A 26,716-nucleotide genomic window follows, 5' to 3' on the forward strand; every position below is an offset into this window, starting at 1 on the left:
GTGATTGCATTGTTCTGGTGGTCTCCATGGAGACCCCCAGCTCTAAGATGGCTGCGGGGTCCTTACGAGTTCTGCAGGGAGGGTGGCTTGTGAGCGCCTCCTGAGAGCTGATCTGATATTCTGCAGTGCAGTGTCAGATCAGTGATCTGATATTATATACTGATGTCCCATACTTTGACAAATTAAAAAAATATTATAAAATGTAAAAATATTTTTTTAAAAATCCCAAAATAATGAAAAAAAAAAATAGTTTTCCATTAAATACATTAATTTATGTAAATAAATACAAACAATAAAAGTACACATACTTGATATGGTCGCATCCATAACAACCTGCTCTATAAAACTTTCCCACTAATTAACCCCTTCAGTGAACACCTTCAATGAAACAAGGCAAAAAAACAATGCTTTATCATACCGCCAAACAAGAAGTGCAATAAAACACAATTAAAAAGAAATATGTAAATAAAAATGGTACCACTGAAAACGTCATCTTGTCCCGCAAACAACAAGCCACCATATGGCCATTTTCCCAATGGCTCTCAGAATAAAGTGATGCAAAAATAATTTTTTCTATAAAATAGTTTTTATTGTGTAAAAGTGTCAAAACCTAAAAAAAATATAAATGTGGTGTCACTGTAATCGTACTGACCCGAAGAATAAAGCTGCCTTACTAATTTTACCACACACGGAACGGTATAAAAAAAAGCAATTCCTGAATTGCTTGTTTATGTTCACTTGTCTCACAAAAATCGGATTGGAAAGCGATCAAAAAATGTCATGTGCCCGAAAATGGTACCATTAGAAACGACAGCTCGTTCTGCAAAAAACAAGCCCTCACATAACTCTGTCGGCCAAAATATAAAAAAATTAAAGCTCTCAAAATATGGGGATACAAAAAATGTTTCGCAATAAAAAGCGTCTTCTAGTGTGTGACAGTAAACAAACAAAAAATCCGATGTAAATTTGGTATAATTGAAATTGCACTGACCTGTAGAATAAAGTCACCTAACCACTTATACTACACGAGGAACGGCATAAAAATAAAATGAATTCTTCACATGCTGTTGAGTTTTTCATTCTGCCTCCCAAAGATTTCAGTAAGGCTCAACATGCACATTTATCCTGCCAGAGAAAAAAACACTGAAGGAGCGGTCAGAGAGATAGGAAGAGAACCAGGAGAGAGCAGTGTCCTTAATGCCTAGTGACTGGAGCCTAGAGAGTAGGAGATGGTGGTCAACAGTATCGAAAGCTGCAGATAGGTCAAGAAGAATGAGCAGAGAGTGGTGACCATTACGTTTTGCTGTCAGAAGGTCATTGGTCACTTTGATGAGTGCAACATCCACTGCTGCCTGTTTCTGGAAAACACCCATGGAGTCAAAGTCATCACCACATATGTAGATTAATTCCCAAAGGGTTATAATTTAAAAAATGGGGTTACTTTAGGGGATTCTTCTTTTCTAGCAATTAGGGCCTCTTTATACGGAATCCACAAGCTAGTCTAGGAAAATCTGCGCTCCAGGAGGCAAATAGTGCTCCATTCCTCCTGAGTTCTTCCGTATGGCAAAGTAGTACTGTACAGCAACATATGGGGTATTTCTACATTCAGCAGAAATTGTGGGACAAATTCTGGTGCCATTTTTACCCATTTCCCAGTGTGAAAATGTAAAACTTGGGGCTTGCACACAATTTTCATGATATAAATGTAAATTATTTTTTCTTCACTGCTTAATGGTATAAAAGTTTGTGGCACACCTGTGGTGCAATATATTCACTTCACACCTAGATGAATTCATTGAGAGGTTTAATTGGTGAAATGGTTTTCACTTATGGAGGCTTCTGCTGTTTTGGCATCTCAGGGGCTCTGTCAATGTAACATGGCACCCTCAATCAAGTGCAGCAAAATCTGCACTGTAATATGGTGCTACTTCCCTTCTGAGCTTTGCACTGTGCCTCAAAAGCAATATTTTGACCACATATGGGTATCAATAAACTCAGGAGAAATTGCACAAAAAATTCATGGGTCCATATTCTCCTTTTGCTCTTGTAGAATTACAAAATTTGCAGCTTAAAAAGATTTTTGGTGGAAAAATGTGATTTTATTTATTTTCATGGCTTAACGTTATAAACTCCTGTGAAGCACCTGGGGGTTCAAGGTGCTCAATACACATCTAGATAAGGTCCCAAAGGGGTCTAGTTTCCAAAATGCTTTTCACCTGTGGGGGTTTATCACTGTTTAGGCACATCAAGGACTCTTCAAATGCAACATGCCATCCGCTAATTATTCCATCAAATTTTGCATTCCAAAAGTCAAATGGTGCTCCTTCCCTTCAAAACCCTGCCATGCTCCCAAATAGTAGTATTTCCCCACTTATGGCATATCAGTAAGCTCAGAAGAAATTGCAAAACAAATTTAGGTCTAAAGGAAAATTTTCCAAAAATTCCTGTGAAGCAACTGAAGAGTTAATAAACTTCTTGAATGTGGTTTTAAGTACTTTGAGGGGTGCAGTTTTTAGAATGGTGTCACTTTTGGGTATTTTCTTTCATATACACCCCCCAAAGTGACTTCAAATGTGATATGGTCCCTAAAAAAATGGTTTTGTAAAAATTGTTGACAAAATAAAAAAACACTGGTCAACTTTTAACCCTTGTAACTTTCTAACAAACAAAAATTGGTCCAAAATTGTTCTGATGTAAATTAGACATGTGGAAAATTGGGAAATGTAGTTTATTAACTATTTTGTGCAATATGACTCTTTGATTTAGGCCGGGGTCAGATTTGTGAGTACAATGCGAGAAACTTACCCAAGTCTCTCACATCAACACCTGACACTGCCCCGGCACTCGGGACTGGAGAGTGTGGCTGCATAGAAATACATGCAGCAGCACACTTCGGTACGAGTGCTGGCAACAGTGCTAGGTATTGATGTCAGAGACTCATGTGAGTTTCTGGCATCACACTCGCAAGTGTGACCCCGGCCTTAAGGACAAAAAAATTAAAAGTTTGAAAATTGTGAAATTTTCTAAATTTTTGCAAAATTTCCATTTTTTTTACAAATAAACGAAAGTCATATCTGATAAATTTTACTGCTATCATAAAGTACAACATATCTTGAGAAAACATTCACAAAATCACCAGCATCCGTTGAAGCATTCCAGAATTATCACCTCATAAGTGCCAGTGGTCAGAATTGTAAAAATTGGTCTGGTCATTAAGATGAAAACAGGGTAGGTGTCAAAGCGGTTAATATATACTAATTTTCATAATTTCCCAATCTTATCTTGTTGATTTTCATATATATTAATTGAAAATTATCTTTTAAAAATCTCTCCAAATTTAGAAGCACATGTAGTACTTCTGAATGTTTTAATTTGCTCTGTTTCATAGAAATAGCTGCAGCAATTTAATCAGAGTTCTGGAATTTCTTATAAGCATGTTGTAAAAAAAAATCTAAGGTACACCAAGACAGAGGAGATATAGAAATGTAGAATAGGGACTACTTTCTAATTAACTGAAATTTAAGCTTTAACCTCCTAATTTTACAAGTAAAAACAGACTTGAAAAATAGACTAGAAGACTACTCTTACAAACCAAAGACGATATAGCTAAAAAGAAAAGTCCTGTAAATTTCATAAGGGTTTAATCTAGACTGGAGGGGAACGCAAATGCATAACAGAAAGTATATTCACAGATAAAAACAGTGGATTTACAATACGACCACAGTTTAATATCTATAAAGAAGATAATTACTGTTGACAATTGCAAAAGGCTTAGAGAACCTGGAAATTAATGATAGATTTAAAAAGCTTAACGCAAAGGTTATTTTTTTTTCAGTATTCATCATCACCCATTTACTTATTTAGTAATTGAATTTTCACATATTGCATAAGGACTACATATTACCGTATTTTTTATACTATGAGATGCACCTTTTTCCCCAAAATTTTTGGAGATAATGGGAGTGCGTCTTATAGTTCTGATGTACTTACCAGGTGTGTGGTGGCAGCAGGAATCAGTCGATTCTGCAGAACCTGGGCTGGGAAAAGGATGTGTTCAGTGGTCTGATGCTGCAGGGCAATGATCTGACTCAAAATCCCAAGCTGGTGCAGCAGGTGTGGCAACAATACAAAGATCTCAATCTGCGCATGCGCTGCCTCCAGCAGCCATTTTCCCAAAGGCCACCACATTGCAGCAATTGATGTATGGAGTTTCTGGGCTTTAGCAAAATGTCAGCTGTGCCCCTGCACCACCGAGCATAAACAAATCTTCCGCACCAGCCTGGGATAGGAGTCAGATCATTGCCGGACCACTGAACATGTCCTGTAACCATGCTCCACCAGCGCTGAATAACCCTCTCCCCCCGGCAATCTGAATTTGGACTGTAAGACAGACCTCTATTTGATGCATTAATTTTTTTCCTTATTTTCCTTTTGAAAATTTGGGTTGTGTCTTATGGTCCGATGCATCTTATAGTCCAAAAAATATGAGAAGTAATACAAAATTGCATAGATTCAGCATAAGCAGACAAGTTTTAATAGTATGAAATCTATAGAAATTTTAGATATAAGCACTCTCAAAAAGAATCCATGACAAAGGGATTCATCATAGCATAGCCCAAAAGTCGCATAAAAAGAACACTGGAATCTAGATAGTTACATGTCTCTTGTAATTTAATCCCACAGCTCCTTAAAAATTATTTTTTTTTGTTTGCTTGTTTTTTTAAATCTGCCATTCATATCCAATGATTTGGGGCTTTAAATTCAGTGCTCATTTCTATAACTTTTTCCAAGTGAGTACCACTTATAAGATTATCTAGAGGCATGTCTTTAGACTCCTCTTCATGAATACCACGAGAAATGCCCCCTTGGTTAAAAAGAAAAAATGGGAACAAACTATAAAAGCCAATATCTCTGGAACCATATGGCAGACTAATAAAAAATACACAAAAAATAATACTCAAGGTAGCATCTCCAATAAAATAAGAGCAAAAATTGCTCACTTTTGACTTGGTGGCAGCTCTTTTTCAAAAATACATACATTTTTATTTTTGTATGTATTTGTATGTTTTCAGTGCACGTTGAAAGAAATCTAGGATTCAAGTGGTTACTTTTAAAAGGAAATCAAGTAGTTTATAAGTCCTGAAAATGATTCTACTGAATCATATTAACTATTATTTATATACGCTGTATGATTATATCCAGCTGTCCAATAACATATGGTCAAACAGGGCATACGTGTATATTACTTACCTTGCCAACATACAGAGGTTCTGTCCCAGTATATTCCTCAAGCACAAAAAACTGGTTCCACACCCAACTCCGCTTTGTCCTTGATTTTCCAGACTGTATATACGGCTTTGATGTAGACATTGAGAGTTCAGCTTGGCTTATTCCAGACAGACAGAAGAAAATAGCTATAAGTTGAAGATAATGACACATTTCATGTTTGCCCATCTTCATTTTCTCACTTTTATTAAAAATATTACAATAAAAGAAATTGTTCCCAAATGTATGCTTGAAATTCCTGCTTTGATCCAGACAGTCTTTAGTTGTTAAGGGTTGAAAGTTACTTGAAGTATATATCCACAGAACTGTGCTTAAGTAACTATGGGAAAAGAGAGAATAAAGTTAGTTTGGCTTGGTCAAAACAGAAAAGTTCTCCTGTTACCTCTGCACTATCAAATTTTTTTTTGCACCTCTACAAAAATTCTTAATGTAGAAATGTTACTGTACTGACTAATAAAAGCTTCCCTCTTTGGTTAAATTATTGTGTACATTACACATTTGAATAATTACAAAATGAACTTGATGGATGGTTAATGAATTAGAAGAAGACCACCATGTCAAAAGATACATTTAATCCCTTCTCCATTATGCCACTTTTTTAATTTCTTTCTTCCCAGAGCTGTACATTTTTAACTTTTTCATTGACATAGCAATATTGGCTTTTATTATTATTATTATTATTATTATTATTATTATTATTATATTGATCTCATCCACTATACTATATAAGTAAACAATGTACTGAATAATGTTTGTGGCAAAAATGACCTGGCAACCTGACCTTCTTCAGTTAAGTAAGTTTACAGTGGTGCTAAAATGTCATAGGTTTTTTATATTTAAATTTAAGCTATTAAAAAAAAAATTCTGAACCTTGTAAGAAAATATGGTTGGTGTCGCCATTTTGTAAGACTCATAACGTTCAGTGTTTCCATTAATGAAGTGTTGCATTTTTTAATTTAAAGAGTGTTTTGCTCTTCCTTTTTTGCCTTGAGAGCATTACAGTACATTTTATTGTTACAATTTAATAAACATACAACATTTCAATCATTTTTTAATGCAATTTTTTTTGCTAGGAGATGTGTTGATTAAAACATGGCAGTGCTGCCTTCAGAGAACTGAAAAATAGAAAAACATATTTCTAACATAAATCTGCTTTTTATTATTAGACAAATTAAAAAGTTTTTAACATTTTAAACTTCTTTTAGTCCAAAGATAGGTTTTGGGAAAAATAATGCATGCATTTGCTGTTAACATATACTCCTGCAGAATTGTTCTCTGTAATATTTGAAGTTAACTTTTCCATGAGAATTGCATACACACAAATGATAGCTGTGGAGGCCTGGTAATGCGTAACAAATTATTGTGGCTGATATGAGGCAGTAAATTGCAGGATAGTATTGGTTAATGATTGTAGGATCATAGCACCATAAAAGTTAATGGAATTTCTTGTTGAGACCAACTTTTTTTTTATTAGTGCCGTCGCAGGGTCTTTCTTTTCACTGATATTCTGGTACTTTTATTACACAAAATATGTAAATCCAGTTGACTCAATACCAACTAGAAATAAATTTTATGTGAGTAGGCTTTTCTTTCTATGAATAAAAACACATTAAGATCCAAATATCCTAGCAGCGGAGGAAGTATGATTTGAAAAAGTTCACAAGAAGTGAAAAATCTTCTTACAAACTTTGAGATTTGTCTCGCTTTGTTGTTTTTTTGCAGTTTTTAAAGATGGAGTACTGTGAACTTTTGGCAATATTTGTATTTTTCCTTTTACTTGGTGATGATGTTGTTGCTCTTATTATGTTGAACTCGTGTTCTATTGAGTTTTCTGCCTTTTTTTGGTTTAAATTTGTATACACTGAATTTTTTTTTTGGTGTTTAGTAAAGTTTAATTTATATTTACATATAATAAAATAGTAAATTTATTGTAACAAAAAAGCACTACAAATTGAATATACATTAATTAAATATCATTTAGATTCTTCAGGGTTTCTACTTATAGTAAAATAGTGCTAAACTATTGATTAGCATCTTCAGTTTTCTAATTTTTACCATGAGTACAGCATGATTTACTGCTCGTATTCTCTCAGCCAGCATCACAAAAGTAACAGTGGCTCAGAGAATAGCACTGCAGCCATTCTGTCCTCGAGTCCTGGGTTTGAATCCCACCAAGGACAACATTTGCAAGGAGTTTGTATGTTCTCCCTGTGTTTGTGTGAGTTTCCTCCTACGTTCCAAAGACATACTCATCGGGCATTTAGATTGTGAGCCCCATTGGGGGCAGTGATGATAATTTGTGTAAAGTGCTGCAGAATATCTTAGCGCTATATAAAAATTAAAGATGCTTTTTCCAATAATTTAGGGCAAATTTTCATGTACTGCTTGTTGAGCACCTGTCAATCAACGCATCCTAATCCATCTTTTTTGGTTTAGGACTGCACAGGTCTGGTATTACTTCATCACTCTCCTTTTTTGTCTAGCAGCTACTACACAATCTGAATATATTTTTGTGCTGTTTACAAGGGTCTTCAAAGTTGCATAAATTGTGTCAGGAGCAATCCATCCAAATACTATTAACACCTTTGCCTTATATTTTATTATGGGAAATATATATCCAGACATAATGAATAAGCTCTCTCCATACAGCAAAAACATTGTGGTTAGTACCAAAAATTAAAAATTTATATTCACAAGCTTAAATGACAGTTACATACTGTATCCTGCATTCTTGGCTCAATGAATTCTATTCTTGTTTCTTCTATTCCTCTATAGTGTATAGTGTTGCAGTTATTCTATCATGAAGCACTGATTCCACAGTCTCACCTGAACCATTGATATTAACATTTGTCTGCTGCCTCAACTCACTAGAAAACTGTACTGGACTCTAATCTGAGGAAACAACATTTCTGAAAGTGCAATTTCTGACTCATCAGAACAAAAAATGCAATAAAAGCTGCTTAACAAAAAATGCAATAAAAAGTGATCACAATGATATACAAAAAATGTCATCTCTGGGCACAAAAAAGTAAGCCCTCAGATAACCTCATTGATAAAAAAACGTTATGTGTCTAATAAAATGGCAACAGAAAGATTTCTTTTTACAAACTTCGGAATTTTTAATCACAACTAAAATAATACAATAAGAAAGTAATAAATAACAATTCTGGATAACTTTGCTTTTGCTGAAAACATATAGACCAGGAAAATCAAGCTTGTAAGTTATTTTTTTCTGTACAATGATTACAATAAAAACAAAACCCAAAGAAAGAATGGCTGAATTTTCACAATTTTCCAGCATTTGGATTTTTGTTCACATTTTCCAGTATATTGTATGGTAAAATGAAAGGCATCATTCACAATGACATCTCATCTTGCAATAACTCAGGCTCTCGTATGACTACTTCAATGAAAAAATAAAAAAAAAAACTTGCGGCTCTTCGAACAAGGGAAGGAAAAAAAATGAAAGAACAAAGATGAAAAATTCCCAGGTTCTTAAGGAGTTAAATGTGTCTCAAATTTTGAATCATCCCAGCTGATTAAAAAATTGTTTTTTTACAAAAAATTATTATTACCAATTAGAAACTCGCAATAAGCTCCAGGCTACCACTGAGAGATCTGATTTGTGAATGGTCGGCTTGTATGGTCTCAGTGGAGTCCATAGTTTGATTGAAAATAACTAGATATTAGGAATATTCTTTTTATGGTCATAGGGGCAGAAATAAACCTCTAAGAATACAGATTTTCTCATTTTAATGTCAAATAATCTCTTCCTATGAATTAGGAAACCTATCTGCATTATAAGGCAATTAAAAAATGCCAATGAAATGCCATTGAGAAATACTCATATTGCTATGTAGTCTGCTCAGTGTTCTGTTGATACAAAGCTGAGATGTATGTGTTGAAAACAATTTTCACCAAATAAAGGGAATAAATTAGTAAATCAAAAGTTAAAGCTTAAACCAAGAAAGTTAAAGCAAACGCTAAAAATGAGACTGTTAATTTTCTTAGGCTACTTTCACACTTGCGTTTTTTTGCTGTGCATTTTTTGCGCACACAAACGCATGAAAAAAACGCATCATGCATTTGTGTGCGTTTTTTGCGGGTTTTGGTGCGTTTTTTAAACATGTATGCGCACCCATAGACTATAATGGGTGTTTTGCTGTAAAAAAACGCATTGCGTGCGCGTGCGTTTTTGGGGGGCAAGTCGGACGCACAAAAAATGCAAAAGGATGCATTTTGTGTGCCCAAGCGCACACTACAAAAAAATGCATGCACATACAAACGCGTACAAACGCATGTGTATGTGCACCTATGCGCACCCATGTAAAAGATAGGGGAAAAAAAGCATGTGTTTTTTTGCGCTAAAAAACAGCACAAAAAACGCAAGTGTGAAAACCAGCCTTACTTCCAGAAATATAAATGTACTTATTTTTAGTTGGGGCATGCTCATTATCATAATGTTACCAATGAAAATGTTTCTTAGTAACTGATAGGAAACTGTCACATTCTTATTAATAGAACATATTAAAAATTAGTTTTCCACCACTTTCTGGGAAACAAATGCAAATGTTACCATCATGCCTGCACATGCTGTTGTCACTTTTATAAAATTGGCCACTGCAAGGAAACAAATGTCAGTAAGTAACAAACACGTAATTAATAATTTTTATCTGTTGCTCTAACTTCTTATTTACTATGAAATTCCAGTGAAAATCTATTTTAAGCATAAGGTCATTCCAATCAAAGGAAGAAAGAATTATCCAGCTGATCTAGCGTCTCAGTAGTAGACTAAAGGAAATCTAATTTCCTCACTAATTATCTGATAAATATTTTACAGGCCAGATACAGAGATGTGCAATTGATTCAGAACAGGTGAAACATAATACCCAAATATCAGATTGACCTGTTTATTGGAAGTCAGTTGTTGGATATCGACTCAATTAACCCAGGTTCAATTAATTTATTTGTGTGAACGCTGTTTTATGTCTGTTAATCACAAGAAACAAGACAATTTAGAAGATTGATGGCAAAAATGAAAGTAGACAAACATCTCCCAAATGAAACTGGTCAGGCTGGCATATATTCTAATTTCAACTGAATGGTTCAAATGAAAGCTATTAGTGTAGGCAGACCACTTTATTTTTATCAGTTTATAGGTCAGGAAAAACACAAAAATATGATGGTAATAAACAAGTAAACTGGAAATTCAGAACAAGATTTCTCACAGGTGGCGCAATTAATATTAATGTATGGATGTAGAATTTCACTAGTCAAACAGACATGCAAAAAAAATAAAGAATGTTACTCACTTTTTGAGACAGTTGCAGTTAAAGGGGTTGACCACTACTAGGACAACTCCTTTTTCAATCTGAATGTTTGTCTCCATTAAAATAAAAATACATATACTTATCTCCTGTGTTGGTGCCCTTCCAGCGGTATCAACACTCACGTTCCAGGGGCTCATGTAAGGTTCAGTCAGGAGAATCCTGTGTCCAATCAGCACTGGCATCACCGGTCCAACCTTTGGATGGCAGTTCACTTCCTCTTGAGTACTTATACATCCAATGGCAGGAACAGTAACTCCAGAACAAACTGGATGCAGGGCTTAAGTGATGTAACAACCTCTTGTGATCCCCGGGAATTTGAGCGCTGACATGGCTGGAATGACATCAGCACCAGAGGTAAGTATAGGTGTTTTTATTTTAATGGAGAAAAGCATTCAAATCGAGAAGGGGTTGTCCTAGTATTGGACAACCCCTTTTAATGTCTAAACTTTAGGGAATTTTCTTTTGTATTTGAAGCAAATATATATAATTTCTGTTTCACAAAACTCATTGCACGAGAAATGTAAAAACTCAGTACAGTTGCTCTGTGGAAAGCAAGCATAGCATTTAACACTGAGTTTTTCCTGCAGCTCTATAGTGCTGTCTTTGCTTTCTGGTGCCTTAAGAATTAAGAAAACATGTGCAACTGTGTAACTGTAATTCAAATTCAGCAGGACAAATGCTAGTGTAACGAATGGAAGCGGAGGCAGAGATGGTGAATTTGACATTCGTTTTTATTTTTTAAGTGGAACCTCGGGACCATGGTCCAGGGGGCTCTGAAGGGAGCTTGACTAGTGAGCCCCGGGCACCCGTAGTAAAGCCCCCCAGGCAGGGCCAGAATGGAATACCCGGAGGACACAAGTGCTACCGCCAGTTAGACCCTGAACACGTGGCAGCTGTCCCAGCGGGACCAAAAGGGATAACAAAATTTACAGCAGAGTCCACAATGCACTGGGTCCTGGCTCCGGTTAGTTGGCTAGGAGTTGGTTCCAGTGACCTTCACACAGTCCTTGGACTCAGATGGCTGTAGGTGAAATGGGATGGCTTAGGCCCAGATGGTTGCTGATATAACCAGGTAACACATGATACTGATATGCTGTGGAAACAGAGAGCATTAGACAATGCACTGAGACTGCAGATGCAGCGCAGACAGGTTAGCATGAGAACCGGATGTAGCAATGATAGATACTCGTTGCTCCGGTGCACTCCCTATGGAGGAGAGGCCAGACATAGCAGCCAGTGCGCTGCCATTGGTTGATTGGATTTTTTGAATAATGCACGCTGCCCCTTTAAGAAGGCAAGAGAGCGGGCGGGCGTGCCCTAATAGCCTTAGCTACAGATCTCCTCACAGGACACCAGGAGGAGGAGGCAGGAGGGAGGACAGAACGCTGAGCAGCAGCATGAGAGGGTCAAGGTGAGTGCCCAGAACGGAGAGCAGCGGCAGGGCTGGATGCAGCGCCAGGATGGGGGCTAGGTGTAACAGCAGCAGACCTGGGCGCAGCACCAGGACGGGGACCGGGTGTAACAGCATCCCCCTCTTTACACCCCCTCTTCTTCAAGCCTGCGTAGAAACGTTTAAGGAGAAGAGGAGCCTGGATGTTCTCCCTAGGCTCCCAAGATCTCTCCTCAGGACCAAAACCCTTCCAGTCCACCAGGTAGTAGGTCTTACCCCTTACTTTTTTTACGGCCAGGATATGTTTTACCTCAAAAACATCATCCTCCGAGACAGGGTCAGGAGTGGTACCCGGATCCTTAAAGAAGGGACTCAAAACTACTGGTTTGAGGAGAGAAACATGAAAGGAGTTAGGAACACATAGGGAAGTGGGCAACTTCAGCTTGTATGAGACTGGATTGATCTGTCTCAAGATTTCAAATGGTCCGATGAATCGGGGACCCAAATTGTAGGATGGCATCTTTAACCGGATGTACTTAGAAGAGAGCCATACCTTGTCTCCGGGGCGAAAGATAGGTGCATCTAAACATCTCTTGTCCGCATGCCTTTTCATACGCTAGGAGGCTTTCTCCAAAGCAGTTTTGGTATCCCTCCAGACCTTAGAAAAATCTTCGGAGAAAGTATCGGCAGCTGGAACGCCAGATGATTCAGAGATGGGAAGAGGTATTCCGGGTTGCAATCCGAAGACAATGAAAGGGAGACTTTCCAGAAGATTCACTTACTTGATTGTTGTAAGAAAATTCAGCCCAGGACTGTAAGTCTACCCAGTCATCATGATGGGCGTTGACAAAGTGACGCAGGAATCCAGCCAGGATTTGATTTGTCCTCTCCACTTGTCCATTGGACTGGGGATTGTACACTGAGGAAAATCAAGTTCAATTCTTACCAGTTTACACACTGCTTTCCAGAATCTTGAGGTGAACTGGACTCCTCTGTCGGACACGATGTGGATAGGGAAACCATGGAGACGGAAGATGTGCCGGATGAACAGGTCCGCCAACTCAGGAGCAGTTGGAAGAATGGGTAGTGGAATGAAGTGAGCCATTTTAGAGAAGCGATCCACCACTACCCACACCACAGAACAGCCAGATGAGATCGGGAGATCTGTGATGAAGTCCATCGAGATATGTTGCCAGGGAGCAGATGGAATTGGAAGAGGCTGAAGCCTACCTGCGGGTAGATGCTTGGCCTTCTTGTTACGAGCACAGGAAGGACAGGCTGTGATGTACTCCAGAATGTCCTTAGCCATGGCAGGCCACCAGTAGTACTGGGAGATGAGTTGCAGAGTCTTTCTCTGGCCGGCGTGACCAGCCAACTTGGACGAGTGACCCCACCGAAGGACACGAGCACGCTCAGAAGCTGACACGAAAGTCTTCCCGGGAGTCAGCCGGGCAAGATCAGTAGAAGCGACCGCGACTAACCTTGAGGGTTCAATGATGTGCTGTGGTTCCTCTTCTTGATCAGGAGGTAGAAAGGCTCTGGAAAGTGCATCTGCTTTGACATTTTTGTCAGCTGGGCGAAAATGAAGAACAAAGTTAAAACGAACCAAAAACAAAGCCCAGCTGGCTTGACGCGGATTCAGCCTTTGTGCAGTTTGGAGGTAAGCAAGGTTTTTGTGATCGGTGTATACGACTACCTGATGAAGAGCTCCTTCTAGAAGATACCTCCACTCCTGCAGAGCCAATTTGATAGCCAACAATTCCCAATCTCCAACAGAATAATTCCTCTCTGCGGAAGAAAAAACCTTGGAAAAAAAACCACAGGAATGCATTCGCCCGGAGGACAATTTCTGGGTTAGTACAGTTCCCGCACCTACTGAAGAGGCATCGACCTCAAGAAAAAATTGTTCATTGGAGTTAGGACGATGAAGAAAAGGTGCGACAGCAAAGGCCTTTTTGAGAGAAACAAAGGCCTCCTCAGCCTCAGGAGGCCAATCCTTCGGATTTGTACCTTTCCGGGTTAGAGCTGAGATGGGCGCCACTCGGGTGGAGAAGTTAGAAATGAATTGCCTGTAGTAGTTGGCGAAGCCCAGGAATTGCTGTATGGCCTTCAACCCAAATGGATGAGGCCACTTGAGTACAGCTGATAACTTCTCTGGATCCATTTTTAATCCTGTGGAGGAAACAATGTAACTGAGGAAAGGCAAAGAGGATTGTTCAAAGAGGCACTTTTCAAACTTGCATACAGTCTGCTCTCCCTGTGCCTCTGTAAGACCAGGTGCACTTGTCTGCGATGCAAGACCATGTCAGTAGAAAAAATCAGAATGTCGTCTAGGTAGACAACAACACAGGTGTAAAGCAGATCCCTCAAAATGTCCTTGACGAACTCTTGGAAAACAGCGGGAGCATTGCTTAGACCAAACGGCATTGCCAGGTACTCATAATGGCCATCACGGGTGTTGAAGGCTTTTTTCCATTCGTCTCCATCTCTGATTCGGATCAAATTGTAAGCCCCTCTGAGATCCAGTTTGGTGAAGATCCTGGCCCCTCGGAGACGGTCAAACAGTTCTGAAATTAGAGGCAAAGGGTACCTGTTTTTTACTGTGATCTGATTCAGTCCTTGGTAGTTGATACAGTGTCGCAGGGATCCGTCCTTTTTCTTCATGAAGAAGAAGCCTGCTCCTGCCGGTGACCATGATTTTCGGATAAATCCTTTGGCCAAGTTCTCCTGGATGTAGTCCGACATAGCCTGAGTCTCTGCCTGGGATAGAGGGTAAACTCTCCCACGGGGAGGAGATGTTCCAGGAAGAAGGTCTATTGGACAGTCATACGACCTGTGGGGAGGAAGTTTTTCAGCCTCCTTTCTCCCGAAGACATCCGAGAAGGACCAGTAAGCGGAAGGTAATCCAGGCAGGGTAGCTGGTTGGACCGGGGGTGAAGCTGGTTCAATCTGGGTTAAACAACGGTCCGAGCAGGATTCTCCCCAATGTAGAATTTCGCCTGTTCTCCAATTAAGGACTGGTTCATGTTTCTGAAGCCAAGGCAAACCTAGAAGCAAGGGGTGAGATAAACCAGGGTACACATAAAAACGGATTCTTTCAGAATGCATAAGACCTACCCGGAGTTCCACTGGCTCAGTCTGGAACTGGACGGGTTCAGTCAGAGGCTGGCCATCGACAGCGGTTACCCGCAACGGGTTGGGAAGAGCCTGAACTGGTAAGTGGTAGCGATCCACAAGCGTCTGCTGAATAAAGCTTCCGGCGGCTCCGGAGTCCAACAGACAGAGTCCAGAAAATTTTTTTGCTCCGCAGGTCACGGAGACTGAGATTTGCAACGATGGAGAGGAATGTTCTCTACCTAGGGTGGCCTCTCCTACCGAGCCTAGGCACAGGAGCTTTCTGACTTCTTTGGACAGGAGCAGATCAGGTGTTCGGAACTACCACAGTACAGACAGCTTCCGATTTTGCGACTCGCCTCCTTGGCGGTGGCTGGCCAGACTTACTCGATCTACCTCCATAGCTTCAGGAGAAGAGGATGAGGTAGACTTCTTGGAAGAATTAGAGTCCAGGTGGTAGGACCTCCTGTCACGCTTAATCTCCATGGAACGCTCCTGAACATGCAGGTCAATCCGGGTCGCCAAGGAAATCAGGTCATCCAAGATGGTAGGCCTGTCCCATCCCGCCAGCTCATCCTTAATTTTTCCAGATAGGCCCTCCCAGAAGGTAGCCAGCAAGGCCTCATTGTTCCAGGATAACTCAGATGAGAGGGTGTGGAACTGAACAGCATACTGAGCCACCGTGAGGGTTCCTTGGCATAAGCGAAGCAGGGCAGAAGGGGTCGACGTGATCCAGCCAGGTTCATCAAAGGTCCTGCAAAAAGTTTCTAGCAAAGATTGAAGATCATCAACCAGCGGGTCTCCGCTCTCCCATAACGGATTCAGCCTGGCGAGAGCCTCTCCTGCTAGATGTGACATAATGAAGCCCACTTTGGCAGGTCAGAAGCAAACATATGCCCCAAGATTTCGAAGTGTAGGGTACACTGATTGAGAAAACCTCGACACTGAGTGGAATCACCATGGAAGCGGGTAGGAGCTGCCAGGCGGGGGTCCTTGCTTGTCATGACAGCAGGTACCTGGGTGTTGCTAGGTGAATCAGGAGCAGCCGGGTTCTGCAGAGAATCCATGCGGGTGGACAGGTTACGTAGATACGTCGTGATCTTATCCTGTTGATCTCTTAAACGGGTCACCTCTTGGCACAACTTCAATGTCGGAGGCCTCTGGGGTCCAGCGGATTCCAGGGTCGGAGCAAACTGTAACGAATGGAAGCGGAGGCAGAGATGGTGAAGTTCACATTTGTTTTTATTTTTTAAGTGGAACCTCGGGACCACGGTCCAGGAGGCTCTGAAGGGGGCGTGACTAGTGAGCCCCGGGCACCTGTAGTAAAGCCCCTCAGGCAGGGCCAGAATGGAATACCCGGAGGACACAGGTGCTACCTCCAGTTAGACCCCGAACACGTAGCAGCTTTCCCAGCGGGACCAAAAGGGATATCAAAAGTTACAGCAGAGTCCGTAATGCGCTGGGTCCTGGCTCCGGTTAGTTGGTTAGGAGTCGGTTCCAGTGACCTTCACACAGTCCTTGGACTTGGATGGCTGTAGGCGGAATGGCTTAGGCCCAGATGGTTGCTGATATAACCAGGTAACACAGGATACTGATATGCTGTGGAAACAGAGAGCATTAGACAATGCACAGAGACTGCAGATGCAGCGCAGACTGGTTAGCATGAGAACCGGATAGCAATGATAGATACTCATTGCTCTGGCGCTCTCCCTATGGTTGAGAGGCCAGAAATAGCAGCCTGTGTGCTGCCATTGGTTGATTGCATTTTTTGAATAATGCATGCCTCCCCTTTAGAAGGCAAGAGAGCAGGCGGGCGTGCCCTAATAGCCTTAGCTACAGATCTCCTCACAGGACACCAGGAGGAGGAGGCAGGAGGGAGGACAGAACGCTGAGCAGCAGCATGTGAAGGTCGAGGTGAGTGCCCAGAACGGAGAGCAGCGGCAGGGCTGGACGCAGCGCCAGAACGGGGGCCAGGTGTAACAGCAGCAGACCTGGGCAGAGTGCCAGGACGGGGACCAGGTGTAACAGCTAGCTACATCATATCACTGATCAGTCATATTGTGTCTGTCACTGCCGCTGGCACCTCTCCTATCGCTCTCCCGACCAATCAAAGCTCTGTATTATTCACAAAATACTGCTCTTATTTCTATCACTATTGCTAAATTGTGAGCTCTGAAGTATAATTCCAATCTAAACTCACCCTAAAATGCTAAAATGGTTGCTTCACTTCCTGCCTATGCTTCATACCAGCTACAATAGACCATTATGATTGGCTCTGCTACACTGTGTGATTTGATAGAAGTATATCATTAATGGGAAGCCTGCAAGGTCATGCCTCAGGTCATATCAGCCTTTTATGACTGATGCAATCATCTGCAAAGGATATGCAACAAAGTGAGGTAGAGTAGGGGACAAAATACCAAAGAAAAGGGCACTACACATGGCATGACATGGATTACAAAATAATGTGGCAACATGTAATAAAATACTGAATAAATCACAACATGTATATATCAAATGCAAAAGGTTAAATACCCAGTAGAAAATAAAGTGCAAATGTGCAACAAGTAAAGGTGGCTAGGGCAAAAGTCCCAAAATTGAGTGAATAATAAATGAATAATAATAGCATAAGTACTGCTGACTCAAAGTAAATCAAAATATAGCCAACCAGTATTTACCTTGTGCGGGTATAAGAGGAGTCCCCTGGATGCCCACTGCCCTGACGTGCGTTTCGGCATCTGCCTTCCTCAGGGTTTGGTTACATATTGATTTACTTTAAGTCAGCAGTACTCATGCTATTATTATTCATTTACTATAAACTCAATTTTGGGACTTTTGCCCTAGCCACCTTTACTTGTTGCACATTTGCACTTTATTTTCTACTGGGTATTTAACATTTTGCATTTTGATATTGTTGACTGCAAAGTAATTATTATCATTATTTTTTCCTTATTTAGGGCACCTTTATTTATTATCTGTGTCCATTTTGTATATATATATGTTATTTATTCAGTGTTATATAACATGCTGCCACATTATTTTGTAATCCATGTTGTCCCCTGTGTAATGCCCTTTCCTTTTGTAGTTTATGCCACACTCTGCCTCAGTTTGTTGTATATCCTTCAATAAATATATTTAAATTACTGGACATTTCTTCATTTTTTTCCTTTGTATATTATTCAAATTTCTAATTTGTTGATTCCATTGGTGCACATATGGTGGTGATGGTACCCCGTTTTGTGATTTATATGTGCATCTTGCCTTGAGTTTTTTTTCAGTTTTTTCAAAGTTTGGGATGGGCCTTGTGTGCCAGTATTCCTGAAAAAGGAAATTGTAATGCTTCAGCATACCAATATATTTTGAACAATTGTATGCTTAAAACTTCAATGGAATAATATGATGATTTATTCCTTTTTTTGTTCCAGCATGACTGTGCCCCAGTGTATTAAACAAGGTCCATAAATTCTTGGTTAGGTAAGTTTAATGTGGAAAAACTTGACAGGTTCAAACTCAACAATGACCTCACCACCATTGGACATATTTGGGATGACATAGGATACTATGGGGACATGACACATGTCTTTTCCTAATTACCATATGATTTGTCATATTGTAGCAAGGCTATACAGTGCCCCAGTATAAACTCTATATAGGTAACAATGAAGACTGCCTAAGCCACAAGTCTGCAAAATGTGGACAGCAGTGTAACACAGTCCAAGGTACTGCCTAAATAATACTGCCACACAAATTATGTTCAACAATAACAAGAAAGGAGAGTGCACCCCATACATTAATGCCTTATGTATAAAACATGCTAATATGTTCTTGTTGGCTTGTTAATTAACCAATTAACCAATTCACTCCTGACTGATTCTTCATTTTAGTTTTTTTTCTCCTCTTTTTCCTACAGCCAAAATTGTTTTATTTTTCCATCAATATAACGGTATGAGGGCTTGTTTTATTTTGCAAGATAAGTTGTAGTTTTGAATTACACCATTGATTTTATAATATAGTAAATAAAATAAGAACATAAGAAAATAAGAACAAAATTCCAAGTGTGATGAAATTGCAAAAAAAGTGCAATTCCACAAATATTTTTTTTTTTTATTTACCATGTTCATTGTATGGTAAAACTGACCTGGCAATATTACTCCCCAGGTCCATATGAGTTCGCAGATACCAAACAAATATGGGTTCTTTTTTATTTCAGTGGTGAAAAAACATCTAATTTGCATGAAAATAAGGTTTTGTGTTTGTCTCTATTTTTCGAGACCCATAAAGTTTCCATTTTTCAGGATCCTGGGCTGGGTGATAGCTTATTTTTGAGGCTTGAGCTGGCATTTTTATTGATACCATTTTGGGGTAGACACAGAATTTTGATCTTCTCTTATTGTGTTTTATTGCAGTGTTAAGGAGATCAAAACACCAAAAAAAATTATTCTGGCGTTTTTTTTCTCTCTATGGCGTTTAATGATCCTACTGATTTACTTTATATTTTGATAAATTTGTCATTTCTGAACACAGCGATACCAAATATATGTATTTCTTACTTTTTTAATTGTTTTACTTTTAATGGGGCAAAATGGGGGTGATTTGAACTTTTTTTATTTTTTAAAATATTCTTTAAAACTTTTTTACTTTTTACTGTGTTTAATAGTCCCCTTAGGAGACATGAAGCTGCAATCATTTGATCGTTTGTGCTATACATAGCAAAAGTCATGATCTTCTATGAACGCTGGCTACGTGCCGGCATTCTTAAGAGCATCATGATGACAGGCACTGAGGTCTTCTGCAGGTGCCCAGCTGGCTTAACCCAACAGCGCCTCACAATCATGTGACATGGGCACTGATGGGCAGGACTTGTGATGCGTTTTCTGCAGACACGTGTTAAATGCCGCTGTCTTGCTTTACATCTAAATGGTTAACAGCCGCGGGTGGAACGTGAATCCACCCATGGCTGTTAGGGGCACTTGATGGATGTGGAAAGATGTGGACTCAGCACTGGAGGCCACATCAAAGGCAAGGATACGGCTGATGATGTGAATATATGTCATCTGTCGATGAGGGGTTAAATTTTAACAAATGGAACTTGTAAATTCAGTTTTGTATGTGAATATAAACTTTTTTTAATTGACTTTGTTAAATGAATGTATTGTTTGTATGAATGCAATATTCATAGAATCATAAAATGGTTGAGTTGGAAGGGACCTCCTGGGCCATCTGGTCCAACCCCCTGCTCAAAGCAGGATTCACTAAATCATCCCAGACAGATTTCTGTCCACCCTCTGTTTGAAGACTTCTATTGAAGCAGAACTCGCCACCTCTCGTGGCAGCCTGTTCTACTCATTGATCAGCCTAATTGTCAAAATCTTTTTCTAATATCTAATCTGTCTGCTCCCATTCACTTTCATCCCATTGCTTCTGGTTTTTCTTTGTGCAAATGAAAATAAAGATCCTTCTACAATGTGACAGCCCTTCATATATTTGTAGACAGCTATTAAGTCTCCTCTCAATCTTCTCTTTCACAAGCTAAACATTCCCAAATCCTGCAACTGTTCCTCATTGGACATTGGTTGCAGACTGGTTACCAAACTACAGTGCGCAGGTGCTGGGCCTCTCTGACCTTTCCAGGTGACTGTGCACTGCAGTACTTTGCACTGCCCTCAACAGGGAAGATAAGTACACCAATGCAGAAGCACTATGGCCCCAGAGCAATGAAGCAAGCAGCAAGGCAGCATCAAAAAAGATGGGAGGCGCCGGACCTGGACCTGCAACACCCATCAGACCAGACCGCCCCCCGGGTGACTATATTAAAACTTGTTTTCTTCTCTTTCTGGTTAGATCAGGGGCTTATCTACAGCATTACAGAATGTTGTAGATAAGCCCCGAAAGGCAGTGGTCGCAGCTTATTGCAGAAAAATGAGCTGATAGGTTCCCTTTAATGTCTCATTATTACTGTAGACTATGAAAAAAAATTAAACACAGGAATGTTTCAATATGTGGATGAACAATATTAGAAACATAAAAACAGTCCACTCACTGTGCTCAGAACAGAGAACCAGTCTGGATGTTTGAAAAGATTCTCAAATGAAAGACCTGATGGGGAGCCCTGAGTGGAAAGTGCTTTGAGACATGCAATAGTAGAAAGATGTTAAATCAGTGGAATAATTAGGCCACGTTCACACATTGAGTATTGAGTCAGTATTTTACAACAGTATTTGTAAGCATTTTTCATCCACTCATGGTTTTAACTTGCATATAGTGATGTAGAATATTGACCTAATACTGAATGTGTGAACATAGCCTTACCTTCAGATAAGGTCTTGTAAAATACACCTGCATAAATGGCATGCGTGGTGCAAGATGAAAACAGTCACAAGAGCAGCAGACTGCAGAAAGACAGATTGTTGGTGCGTAATATCTTAGTTGGCGGAAGAGAGGACACAATATGCACTTCAAAAGCATCACCACCTTCTCTGTTATATGATAACACCAGTAATAGCAATTGTGCTGTTTTTCTGCAAAATAAATAAATATCAATCTCCATGGTCAAATACTTTTTTGCAGTACAATGGTTTATAATGACCATTGCCCCACATGTCTGTTTCACAGGTTTAAAGTTGAAACAGGACACAAGTTGATTGAGCTAAAACTATATTTCTAATGTGTTGAGGTTAAAACCCGATGAGGTAGAAGCTAATCATATTAGACAAAAAATTCCTTCCTGTCTCCATATATAACATTTAGACTAGTTCCCTGGATTAAAATCCCATTGAAAAATCTAGTACTAATGTGTGCAGTAAGGTTCAGAAACACCCAATTGAAGTGTGAGCACTGGTCTGGTCTAGTTAAGCATTAAGAAGAAAGCTGCAGAGTCACAGAGGCCTAAGAAAATGTGGCCAACCCCTTTTTGTTTGAAGATGGGAGAGCCTAGTCCTGTAACTGATAGTCCAAGACTGGGACGCTTGTTGGAGAAATAGCTACAGAAGCTGGTGAGTTGACTGTTATCTCATGGTGACAGTGACTTTTTATTGCTATTTTGAAAAAATCTCTAAGCATGTTCAGCTTTAATATTAAGGACTGGTTATCCCTAGGGCTCCTTAAAGGCCAAAGTAAGACTCAGACTGATAGATCATGTTTAGCAGCTTGAAAATAGAAGGGGAGACAACTATAAGCCACCATATAAGTGGGATACTGCAACATAACCAGAGTCTGTAGTCACCTTCCTTCTTTAATGCAAGCAGCACCAAATAAGCAAAAGTTTGAGAAAGAATGATTGGTGCATATAATGTTACTAGTTGAAGTTGAATGTAAACTAGTCCTCTTTCAGAAGTCCAGTCCTTACATAGAAAATGGATTTGGACATTCCAGCTGTGATGAGAGACTGCATTCTAGTGTTAAGGCCCCGTTACATTTAGCAATGCACCAGCGATCCCGACCACGATATGACCCAGTCAGGATCGCTGGTGCATCGCTAAATGGTTGCTAGTGAGCTGCCAAACAGGCAGATCTCACTAGCGATGCAGCAGCGGTCGGCGGTCATACACACCTGTCAGACGCGGCGAGGGTGACCGTCTTCCGCCTGCGTCCATGGCTCGCTCGTCAGTGCCAGCAGTAAGCCGACGAAGAAAAATGGACCAGGCCGATCTCACGCGATCACCGATAACCAGCGGGGGAGCCGGTCGGAGGTGAGTGTCACATGTAGCGATATCGCTAGTGATATCGCTGTTATGTCACAAAATCGGTGACGCTTTAGCGATATTGCTATGTGTAACAGGCCCTTTAATGTAAGTAGGCTAGCATGCTGTACGGACATGACATTGGGCAGGAGGATTCAAGGGAATGCAAAGTTTTAATTCATTATAGAAGCAATCGGAATATTAATACACATTAACGTCACCTATTGGGACTCAAAAAAGTTTTAGAAATGTAATATTTTCAGAAAAAAAATATCAGTAGCCTTCCCATTGCAGATGAGTTACTTCTTGGGGGAACTGTAACTGAATGTCATTCTGGTTTCTCTTTTGCAGAAGTCTTTCTATTACAATAATAACCTGTTTACCAATTCTGCAGGTTTTATTGTTATAATGGGTTCAGGAGAAAAATAAGTGACTGTTTTTAGCCTGGGCTTTTGACATTTGAGACCTATTCCTAATTGCCCTAGCTGTTGGCTCCCTAGCAGAGAAAATACAAGAATCTCTGTATCATATCTTTATAAATATACAGTATTTCTATGGCAAGTAATCAAAGTGTTTCATACTGTACATCATGTCATCCTTGTGAGTAACAATATTATGGAATGCAATACTATACAGGTGCATCTCATTATGTTGATTTATTTCAATTACCTTTCATTAACTATTCTTTTTTGCTGTTGTTTCCTCCAGGGTACATGTGTATGCTGTGTACTTCCTATCTGATATCAGTTTGAGCTGCCAGTTTTGACAGGTAAGAATTATAAATTTGCTCATTTTCATAAAACAATTTACATAATGCAGAATCTGTATCTTTGTTACAATAACATCATATCCACATTTTAGAAAACTATTTTAAATACTCATATTAAGGATTTGTCTATTAATGGCTTAATGGCAAGATAGACCGATAGAATAATAGAGAGATAGAATGATAGACAGATAGATAGATAGATAGATAGATAGATAGATAGATAGATAGATAGATAGATAGGACAATTGAACAGATATAACATCATGACTTTGAAGTTTGAATGCACAAACACTGAAGATATGAACCATATGCATTAAAGGGAATTTGTTGCTAGAGTTTTGTTACCCCATGTGAGAGCAGCATTAGGTAAGGGCAGGAACCGTGATTCCAGAAATAAATCATATACTGTAAAATCAAAACAGACCGCATAAACCAAATTATTCCAGTACTAATATAATAAATGTAAATAGATATTTTATTGAGGACACCAAACATAAACACATTAAAAACCACAATACAAGACAATATTAAAAAAGCAATTCTTCAAACTCACATACTTTTAAAATTGTCTATCCTACATACTACAAAGCCACATCGGTGATTTATCACCTTACATGCCCTTGTGGACTCATTTATATAGGTCTGACATCAAGACAGTGACATGTCCGTGTTTTGGAACATGCAAGAGATATACGAGCTGCTAGATTGATTGACTTAGAACACAAGGAGGATATTGCAAAATTAAAAACACACCCAATGCATTATCGAGAATTTCATCCATCTGGTCCCATTAATTTTCAAGTAAGAGGCATTGATGTGGTTCATTTAGGAATCCGTGGCGGTCATCTTATGAACAAACTAGCTCAAAGAGAATGTCGGTGGATCACCATTCTTAGAACTAAGAAACCATTTGGTCTCAATGATCAATGGGGTTTTTCAGCTTTTTGTAGGTGACCCCCTTGATCTGCCTAGTTGCTACCTGTCCATCCGTTTAATATTAATTGTAATGTAACAAAATAGAATATGATAATATATTATTAGATATTATATTTGCCATATATGGGTAATTCCTTTGAAATAATGGTATATTTGGACATCTAAAATATTCAAGGAATTTTTAATAATTAAAATTATTTTTTATTTCTTTATTTAGATTTACTCTTTTGATACCTTTTGGAGTTGTTTGAATTCTCTGAGATTTATTAATCTTTGGGAAGATTATTTCCTTATTCTGGATGTGACAGCAGCAAGGAACATCAATATTTGTTTGTTGGACTTTCCCTTTGTTTCACTTTCTTGCAAATTTTAATATATAATGTCATATTGGAAAAATTATATTTGAATAATTTTGTATAATTATGCTACAAAAGTATTAGTCCATATGTATATTACGATTATGGCATATTAGTATGCTTTACAGCACATTAATAATTTGATTATATATGTCACTTAAATGCTCTTTATCTGTCAGCTCTTATATTCAATGATTTTGAACACCATTTTTTTATTTTTTCACTTTATACCTCCCAGTTTTTATTATTCATCATCTTTTATTTATATATATGTATTATAAAGAGACACAGATAGTATTGTATTTGTTGCCCACATTTTTGCCCTTATTAAATATGGCTGCTGGATATTGTGCGCTTGACATGCTCTTCCCGCGTGTGCTTGCCTGTCACGTGTCTCGCCTGTGATGTCACGGATGGGGCAACTGCGAGGCGGAAGCAGCAATGCTGTGACAGCGCATCAAGCGCCGCCTGATATCTGGACACATCTATTAGGTAATTTTACCATTCCCAGCATAATTCATATTAAGAGATACCTGCAGGGCTTATTCCCATTGGCATATGAATAATTATCATTTTATATAAACCCCATGTAATCACCTCTCCCCATCACTTCCTGGCGAAGCAACGCGTTAAATGCGTGTTAGAGTGCTGGGCGGCGGTGACGACATGCACAACATGAATCCTGGTTAGTACTTGAAACATTTATTTCTCTCCATTAATGCTTATGTGATTAGCAAGTTATCCTGAGCATTTTATTGGGAAAAAATTCATTTATATGCACTGCACTTTATCTTATATATATTTTTTTTTTCCCTTTTTTGATTCTTCTTTTACTCACAAATAAGTGGAGTGAAGATACATTTTTATATAAATCATGTTACGGATTTTGCTAAAATGCATTCTATTGATTGTGTGTGTTGACCCGCCCCCTTTGCTTTTTTAATATTGTCTTGTATTGTGGTTTTTAATGTGTTTATGTTTGGTGTCCTCAATAAAATATCTATTTACATTTATTATATTAGTACTGGAATAATTTGGTTTCTGTGGTCTGTTTTGGTTTTATAGTAATTCTTGTCCACATTGATTTATAGTGTATATGATAGGTTACCTATACTCATATTTTTGGTAAATATATCATATACTGGCCTGTTCAGACATTATGAACATGTGAAACTGATCTTACACGTGATTTTGTGAATGAGAACCACATTGAATTGTGTGCAAATTTAAACCTCCCTTGCTGCCACTGGCTAGGCTGTTTAATATAATAATATATTTGTAACCAAAAATTACATCTTTTCATGTAACTTTTTAATATGTTACATAATAAACTCTTAAAATACTCATTTACTATTTATCATAGTGCTTTATGTTTGTTTTGCTACATTATATTGTGAGAAAATATAAAATTACCTAAATGCGTGTTGGTTGGGTAGACAGGACTGAGCCCCAGAGATTACTTTCTTTGTTGTGTGTGCTTTAATAAATCAGCAGTTGTTTGCACAAAGTTATTTGAAGCTGAAGCATGTCCTGCATTAGTAACACAATTCTAGTAATGTGCCTCGGGTGACTTAAATGTTCTTTACTTGCTATATACGCCACACAAGTTTATTTGTTATAATGAACTAAATAAAATTTTCGAAAGAAAATTTTTGAAAAATGGATATACTGAAGAAAAGCTGAAAAATAAATGTAGGACTTCTGCATACACATTTGGTTGCACCTCTTAATTATGGATAAACTATTTTACTAAATCCTTCTAAAACTATGAAATATGAGTTTAGATGATATACGAATGTATTTTAATTTCTTTCATAGAGTATGTAAAGTAATCAATGCCATAAATGCAATAAGAA

General features: G+C 38.8%; 1 protein-coding gene across 1 annotated transcript in view; it reads right to left on the reverse strand.

Annotated features, from left to right (window-relative positions):
• The window catches only part of LOC141101163 (cadherin-7), a 463,705-nt gene that overhangs the window by 386,919 nt on the left and 50,070 nt on the right, over positions 1 to 26,716 (reverse strand). The window contains exon 2 of the mRNA XM_073590022.1: positions 5,251 to 5,605. Coding sequence (XP_073446123.1) covers positions 5,251 to 5,460 — 210 coding nt within the window. The 5' untranslated portion in view covers positions 5,461 to 5,605. The remainder of the gene's footprint in view (positions 1 to 5,250; positions 5,606 to 26,716) is intronic.

This window comes from Dendrobates tinctorius, unplaced genomic scaffold (genome assembly GCF_039654945.1).
Source record: "Dendrobates tinctorius isolate UK_male_01 unplaced genomic scaffold, ASM3965494v1 ptg000115l, whole genome shotgun sequence".
Taxonomy (NCBI): Eukaryota; Metazoa; Chordata; class Amphibia; order Anura; family Dendrobatidae; genus Dendrobates; species Dendrobates tinctorius.